Raw genomic sequence first — 8,507 nt, 5'->3', positions numbered from 1 at the left:
ATTCAACTGATACGGAATGTGTATGACAGAGCACAATAGCATCTAAATTCTGATCATAAATGCAAAACTTCCACTGAAGACAATGACTGTTGTTGTGAGACGGTTGTTGTCAGGATGGGATCTTTTGGGTCCACTAACAGGCAACACTTTGTTCCTGATCTTGGGCAGACTCACTTAATCTGAAGAAAAATTGCTGTGATTAATATAACAGTGAACAGAACCTGTCCTAGAGCTGGTGTTTTTCTTGACTAGTCATTAACTTAAAAAATGAACAAAAACCAGGCCAAGGTCATTTAAAAACCCTCCTCAGTGTGTGTTGACAAGATATTTTAAAGGTAAATAGAGAAGAATTCCTGTGCTGGAAACCTGTTTGGGTGAAAAAAGGTGTCTAGCTGTTAGCATGCTGTAATGCATAACCACTATTATACATGTAATTATTGTAATTGATCCAGTCATCTGCACACTGATATTCTTGATTAGACTGAATGTATGGATGATAAACTGTTTCTTTTCCCAAGAAGTAGGATGGAGAAAGTCTCTGTAAAACAACTGCACTGAATTGATATGTCAGCTTCCTTCGAATTTTAATGATTTCACCTGTTCTTCCATAATTTCTCAGTGCTCTGGCCATTTTCTGATACGTCATGATCTTGCGGTTTCCCTTCCTTTCTCCCCACAGCTCTGCAAGTTTCTCCTTGTTTTTGGAGACGAACTGGAAGACACCATTAGGCTTATCCACCCACTGTATGCAGTTTGCCATAGCTGGATCATACAGAGACTCATGGAGGTACTCAAACAGTCGAAGTTTTTTTCTACCTATTAAGAAATAAAGCACAAATGGTCAGAGCAGAAATCATACTTGTTTTGAAAGATAAACAGTTGCCCTTTTCCTGAAAAAGACCTTAAAGACAAAAGGATAGGTAAACCTAATGCCTTGTTTCAGTATAAACAACTCAACAAAAGACCAGCAACAGGCTTAATGGGATGACAGTTTTGAGATTATGTCCCAATTGACAGAAAGGGATCCAGCAATTAGATTTTCAGGAGCAAGCTATGTGGGGAACATGACATATATTTGATGACTTCACTGTCTGGTAGCTCTCAGAAGCCACTTTCAGAATCTTCAGATGTGTGTTGGGCAGGTACATGGTCAAAGAAGCTATTACAGGAAATTACAGTTTCAGGCAGCGCAGTAAAGAGGTTCTGGAGAGCTAGCTGAAATGTTCTCTCTTGCTTAATCAAAACTTAAATATTTTGGAGATGAGTTGATTTTGCACATATTTATTTCAAGAAAATGTCTGGAGTGCAAGGTACTCTTGGTTCAGTGTAAGAGGGAGAGGGTGAATCAACAGGAAGAGCAAGATAGTTTTGAATTATAAACCTTATCAAGTCAATAAGGAAACTGATCTTCTGGCATGCTACATTTTATTAAAAAAAAAAAAAAAAAAACAGAACTGTGACTTTTCAGTCCAGTGTGGAATAAAAGCAAGCTTCAGTACTACATTTGTCAATTAACTGAAATATTCTCCTCCCCACATCTTCAGATCTCAAACTTAAGTTTACCAGCAGGGCTTACTTAGTTTCACTTAGGTTTAGTGGATCCATCTCTCTGAAGTTCTTCAAGTTTCTTTCATAAAGCTAGGGTTGAACAAGCAGCTGCCATATGGAGGAAGAACTGAAAATTATGAGACGGAGGAACATTTTGGAGAACGCAGAGTGTATGCAGAAAAATATCTTCCACTTTAATCAAAGTGGAAACAAGCAGCTGCACCTAAAGACCATAAGGTCTTGTCTTGCATGGCTATTTTAGACTAGGAGCACTGAGGTTGAGCCAAGACATCTGCTGGGGTGATGGCAACCCTGCATCTGGTGATAAGGAAATAGGGGAGAAGTGACAGCCAAACTAGGAAGAAGAAGGGCCTGAAATCGGAGGTACTTTCCAAAAAAGTAATAAAGTGTCAGAAGCTAAATAAAAATTGTTCTGTGGCTAGAAATACATATTCTACTAGAAATATGACTATGTAAGTAAGTATGAAAATGAGAAGCTTAAAAGCAAAGAGGTGAAGGAGATTGCCTGGTCACGGAAAGCACTTCTGAATTATGGGAGATGACCTTCTTAGGACCCCACCAGCCTCAATTATCTGGTAATCCTGAGAAACTATGGTAGGATGAAAAAGAACAATAAAACATCTGAATGTCTATACAGGTCAACAGAGTCTCTAGCTTCTGCTGACTGAACCTTTGTTGGAAAATGATAGTGTAGCCATGTCTGTAATAGCATCTTAGACCTCGTGCTGTCCTTCCCCTTAATTCAGCTATCACTTCTATGTAAGTTTTAATTTCATCTTCAGCTGGTGTCTTTGTTTGAGAGGGCTTATTAGCTCATACGTGCTAATGCACCCATGTTTCTAGAGCCCAGTAACTCACCATTTGAATGCACCAGTTTGAGCTGGAGTTCTAGTTCAGGGATCTTTACTTGCACTCCACTGCACAAGCTAGTAGGGTTCCTTACTTGTCCCTAAGCCGCTGTACAACCTCACTCTAAGTTAACAGGTTAGGATTTGCAGGTTTATTATATGGTCAATGGAAGGCAGTGGACTCCTCCAGAAGATGTTTCAGAGTATCTGCATTTGGTCTCCGCAGGACAAGAAAAACCGATTCATGTGATGAGTCCAGCAAAAGGCCACAAAGATGATGAAGAAACTGGACCATCTCTCATACGAATGATGTTGAAGTGCAAGAATTGGACTCCTTTCAGAGAAAACCGAACAGAGAAAATACACTCAAAATGCATATCTAGCTTTAGAACTTAGTGCCAGCCTTGAGATAATCCTAAGTAAACTCTCTGAAATATTTTTAACACATATATTGGCTCCTCAGTAGTAATATTTCCACTACAAGCCCATTACTAGTGAGCTGCTAGGAATGCTAGTGTAGACATGACCTCTCATGGCTGAATGGAAGGCCAAGAAGACTAGTTTTTTTCAGCATGCAGTTCAAATAGCCCCTTAAATGAAAATTTCTGACAGGAATATTGCCATGGACAGAGGAGACAGAAGAAAAGTCAGTAATTCTAAAAGTTCATGCAGTATAGCCTTCTGGAAAAGGATAAGAAAACGGAATGCCTAATGGTAAAGAAAGACTAAACAGGACGTGAAGTTTAATGGAGCAGTCTTGGAGTCACCTTCAGCTAACAACATGTAAAATTCCCAGTGCAACACTGGATAAGGTTTGAAAAAACAATGTATCTGGAATGGCATACTTGCTGTTGAAATAATCAATTCTAACTACAGAAGAACAGGACTTAAAAGGAGAGGCTACTTTTTCCTAAGTCCCATGGAAAATGTGGTAGTAATAGTAGTAGTAGAACTACTAAGCAACAGAAACCATCGTGTTCAACATCAATGGGAAGGGATGATGTAAAAAACTGACACCATATGATTAAAATTGAGAGAAGGGCATTTCAAAAAGCAACAAAAACAGGAACCTACTTGAAAAGACCCCATGGGGAAAAGTGAGTACATAATCTTGGAATGGAAGCTGTGAAATTCCCATCTAAGAGCTGTAGATAGAATTCTAAATCCCAAATGAAGACAAAGGAATGAATTCAATAAACAACAAAAGTGCTGCAATAATGAATGTCCCCATACTTATTCTTCAGAAAACAGAAATCCACCCAAATAAGGTCATGAAAAAAGAGCATAAACTGTAACTATGAGAATGTTAAAATGTGCACTGGAAGTTGCAAAAACTAAGAGCAAGCAGAGAAAGACATAAAATCAGGTACAAGAAATTTTAAATGAGTGAAGAACCTTCGAGAAAAGCACTGTTCACTGGTAAAATAGAAGATGTTATTAAAGTGGGTAAGGACATTACTGATAGATTTAATTCCTTGCATTAGACTTCATCCCAAGTGATTTGAACTGATACACTCTGTGTTCTACATTTGCACATAACAAACAAGAGAAGAGAATGCGATGCTAACAAATTTATCTCACCTTATGAGATTTAGCAGATAGGAACTGATTCTTAGCACTTTTATTCCTTAACTATTAAATGTTAACATTTTTTTTCCTGTTAAAAATAACAAAAATAGGAAATAGAGAAAACATGACTTGCCAAGGAATTTTAAAAGTAATACAACATCCATATCGAGTTATGTTCTTTCCACACACCTTTCCCTGCTTTTGGCTGGCCAGCAGCAGCATGCATCACTTGGTTTTCTGGCATATTCTGTAGAGTGTGGTAGACCGCTTCATCTGCACAAAAATCTGCTGCACTGTTCTTTAAGAATTAAGACAAAGAGTTACTATTAGAGTACATGCTCCAAGGAAAAAGAAATTTTAACTGCCTGAAAAGTCTTGCTTAAGGCTTGCTTAAGGCTTGCCTGAAGCCTTAAAGAACCTTTCTTCAGTTGACACACAAGATTTTTCACAACCACAGACACAGGCAGTGAACAGTATCAGTAAAGAGCAACACCAACTTAAGTCCAGTGGGAATGACGAGCCCACTGTGGGAGAGCTTAAGGGGAAAAACATAGTAATTGCCTCACTGTGCACCTTGAACTCCTCTGCTGGAGGCAAAAAAAAGGAACTATTGTTTCTTCTTGCAGAGTTAATAAAGGACAAGTCTCATCTGAACAGTATTTCTACACAGACTCCTGTTCGTGTGTCCTGCTCTGCTCATCTGCTTGCGGAAAGTAGGCCTCTTTTTTTTGAATCCCGGTGCCTGAAATTATCCCCCCCGACCAACACACCCTATTTTCCACCAGTTCCCGGAGGCCATGCTTTCAGGTTCCTTAAGAATGAATACAGATTATTCAGACTGAAGTTGAACCCGGAGTTCAGCTAATGCTGGTCTCTCCAGCAATCTCAAGGCAGACTGGAAGAGGAGAAATCAAGGCCACGAAACTTTCTCATAGGGACAGAAGCTGGGTGGAGGCTGGAATTTGTTGTGCTCTACCCATTCCCAGGTCTTTTCCTTACAGTACCAGTAGGTTTGTGCATCCTGTTACTTGATGAACCACAGAAGAGCATCATAGTCAAACAGTTAAGATGAATCCTAAAGAGAGACTACTAAACATGTTTTGCAAATATTTCCCCAGGCAGTTTCATTCTGGACAGACTGGTTTTATGCTGGAATTAACATATTGATTTGTATTAGAAATTATGAGCAGGCCAGCTTCCATTTTATGACAGTGTTATTAAGAGTCAGTTCACTTACTATTACATTTCTCCAGCTATATCCTGAGTCCTCTGCAGATGGTGCTGCAGAGTAGCTGGGACTTGCTCGGAAGTGAGGGTGATGGTTGATCACAGTCAGGCAATTCCTATAACCTGAGAATTAAGAGGAAGGAGCAAAAACAGAGTGAGTAGAAAGGAGACAGGACAGAAAATCTCCAGTGGCAAACAACCTAACATGATCCTGAGTCCATCAAAATGCATTTTTCTTATGACGAGGGCCAGGATGTTCTCTATCATTGGGTTATTCACCACAGTCTGTACATTGTTAGGTACACCGTGACTGCTAATGATGTCTCAGGGCTGGATTTGTTTGCCTTCATGATGAAATACAGTATTTATTAAAATGCCAGTTAACATGATGGTTAACAGTTTGGTTAATAGAAAAAGGAGGGCCAAGCAGATCGCCAAACGTAATGAATCATGATGATAATATGAATGAGAAAGAAAAAGAGAACATCGCACAGTTCTTATACAGGCTGTTAGCAATACAAGTAAGTATCTAGGATGTTGTGTGAAGTGGAGAAGAGAAACTGGCAAACATGAACCTGGGCAATACCATATCAGCTGTCTAATAATGTTATGCCAAATCAACTACAAGAAAAAAAGAGCCAGAAATCTGCAGTGCCAAAAAGAGCAACGTGGAAGGAGCTTAAGAGCTTCTAAAGAGCTTCTAAAAAATGAATTGGACAAAATCACATATTCTTTAGGAGACCAGAAGATGACCTTGGAGAGGTAGATCTACTGTGATTGGCAACTTGGGTGCAGTTGTAGGAAATCTAAACATTTAGTTGAAAGTGCTTAAAATCTCTCTATATGGGCTCTATTAATAGGCAAGATACAGGCAAGACCATTTGCAAAAAAAAAAATCTATATAGTAGATCCTTCAGCATGTATAAATTGCCATAGCAATGGAGACAAAAACCTTTCAATAACATCTGAATTTCTGTCTCAATCCTATTTGCATTTCAGCATATAGTAAATAAATATGTAAATAATTGTCCTTGTATGAAAATCATGCCTGTTGAACTTTTGTTCTGGGCTTCAAAGATGTGATATAGCCTCTTTTATTCCCTTCTTTCCATTTCTATTTGTTAAATCATCAAGCAGGAAGAGATTTTTAATTCTATGGTATTATAATTCCCAAAGCCTTGCCTCAATGGGAACAATTTACAGTTTGCCTATATTTATACTTTGAGAAGCAATGCTCCAAGGAAAACACATATATAAGAATTATCCAGACTCAAACTAGCACTTCTACATAAAAAAAAAAGTATTTAAATGTAAAAGAAAGTAGTTGTGGAAATGAATTTCACCTGTCGAGTTCTCGGTTAGGTTAGTGGTGGGGGAAAGGGAGATGGGGATTGTCCAACATTTTCCCTGTCTTGTGACTCGGAGGATGCATGCCACACTGGGCAGTGTTAATCGAGAGACCGCAACCCTTCAGCTATTCTTGCTTCTTTTCTTCCTCCCAATGTTCCTCTAGTGTTCATTGATCATTGAGTACTGTTCTACTTCCTCTACTGTTCATTGATCCACCTCTGGGAAATTATTCTCCCACCCAGGAGATGTACTTTCTTGTACAGGAAAGATGTACTTTTCCATAAAAATATAATATATGGGTATATGAAATGAAGTAAAAGTTTTGATTTTACCTGGTGAATATTGCATTTCAGCATCAGAGTGCTGCTGCAGTACCTCTAATGCATCTTCAAAAGCCTGGCCCAGTATGTCTTGATCAGGATAACTCTGTAGGAACAACATTATTCTTTCAAGGGTCAGCAAAGACCAGGCTTGTTGCTTCAGTAGTCAATCAGGTGGAAAACCCCAAATAAATATAGTAATTATGTTGTATATACATATATCACACCATCCTGTTGGAATGTACATTTTTCAGGCACTTAGGCCTTCCCATAATCTTTATTACTATGAGAAAGTTCTCAGTCCTTTGAGAAGTCTCTTTGAGGTCAATGGGACAACTCGTGTGGGTAAAATTAGTTACTTGTGAAAATGTTTCAAGGTTCATTTCCCTAAATCTGCAGGAGAAGTTTACTGAAAGGGTGCTAATTAGTTTGCTCTGCAGTATTCCATATAGAAATATATATCACTTGTATAGTATGAGTTATGAAGCCAAAATTGTACTGCAACCACACTGAATAATACAAGCATTGGAAATTGATTATGCAGTGAAAATGCTGTACTATGCCAGTAGAGGAAACACATGGTGGAGTTTCAGAAAACTGTTTAATGCTGATTTAGGATGTCTTGTATTTAAATAAAAGCTAAATGAAAAATATCCACGTTTGCATAATCACAGAAGGGTTAAGCTTGGACTGGATCTCTGAAGAAGTATGGAGAGGTTTACCTAGAAGTTTTCTGTGGCTAATTTGAAACTTTCAGTAATTCAGTAAGAGAATAAAACTATTGTAGACTTACCATTATTTAGATACCCAAGCTGGAATCCTGTTTAAAATAAACAATATTTTAAAATTGTATACTTCAAAATAAACAGCATTTCTGTCACTGCAAATAAATTAATTGAATGATTTCCAGGGATGACATAAAAGATATTTAACAATACAGAGAAAAGTAATTTAGAATTAAAATGTGACATTTCTAATAAATTAAATAACTTGTAACATTGGATATTGTTTTTTGTTTTTAAAAAAGTTTTTTTAAAAAAAAATCATTCTTTTTCATTACTAAGGCTTCCAGCTTCATTAATACAGTAACTTTTAGATTACCATCCACATCATGATAAGCATGCTTTAAAGACAGTATGAAGTAAATTTTTTTTTTCTGACATTCAGTCTTAATGCTCAATTCACAAAGAAAATACTGACCTGAACTCTTTAAGTCTGTTTTTCAGATGTAACTGAAAAAAGGTCATTTTTTTCTTCCCTGAAGGCAGTTTAGAATATGTTTGTATATGAAAATACGTAAATTCTCAGAGCAACTGTGTGTTCCATAAGGAAATTCGGTGTTTAATCATCAGTGAAAATAGACAAAATTTCAGAGAGATTAACATGGAATATACATTATATACAACATTACTCAGAAATGATCCCCTAGTACCTCCTTTTGGCATTATACACCTTGTTACAGAGTATAATACTGGGATTTGTTACATTGCAGTGTTTTTTTGCTCTCATTTATAGTTACCATTTCCAAATTGTAAAAATAATAATCAATACATCAATATTTTATTCTTCAAAGAGTTGATTGTAGTGCATTGACAACCCTGGAAGATCTGTTGGTAGTTCCAAT

At 37.4% G+C, this 8,507-nt stretch overlaps 1 protein-coding gene across 1 annotated transcript; it reads right to left on the bottom strand.

Annotated features, from left to right (window-relative positions):
- Nucleotides 1-388: 388 nt before the first annotated feature.
- SPIC (Spi-C transcription factor) lies at nucleotides 389-7,004 on the bottom strand. Its single transcript, XM_010225915.2, has 4 exons — nucleotides 6,896-7,004; nucleotides 5,224-5,336; nucleotides 4,176-4,284; nucleotides 389-816 (listed from the first exon to the last, which is right to left on the bottom strand). The coding sequence occupies exons 1-4, from the start codon at nucleotides 7,002-7,004 to the stop codon at nucleotides 389-391; spliced, it is 759 nt and encodes a 252-aa protein (XP_010224217.2).
- Between the last annotated feature and the right edge of the window lie 1,503 nt (nucleotides 7,005-8,507).

The sequence above is a fragment of the Tinamus guttatus genome, unplaced genomic scaffold (genome assembly GCF_059628265.1).
Source record: "Tinamus guttatus ecotype Peru unplaced genomic scaffold, ASM5962826v1 Tinamus_guttatus_pri_ptg000125l, whole genome shotgun sequence".
NCBI lineage: Eukaryota > Metazoa > Chordata > Aves > Tinamiformes > Tinamidae > Tinamus > Tinamus guttatus.
The sequence above is the reverse complement of the archived record's forward strand: the minus strand, read 5'-3'. Positions and strand labels throughout refer to the sequence as shown.

Excerpts from the sequence above, each read along its gene's own strand:
- SPIC (XM_010225915.2), bottom strand. The coding sequence starts at position 7,004 with ATGTTGTTCCTACAGAGTTATCCTGATCAAGACATACTGGGCCAGGCT. Across the intron at positions 4,285-5,223 it reads ATAGCTGGAGAAATGTAATA|AACAGTGCAGCAGATTTTTG; the intron begins GTAAGTGAACTG and ends TAATTCTTAAAG. Across the intron at positions 817-4,175 it reads CCAGCCAAAAGCAGGGAAAG|GTAGAAAAAAACTTCGACTG; the intron begins GTGTGTGGAAAG and ends ATTTCTTAATAG.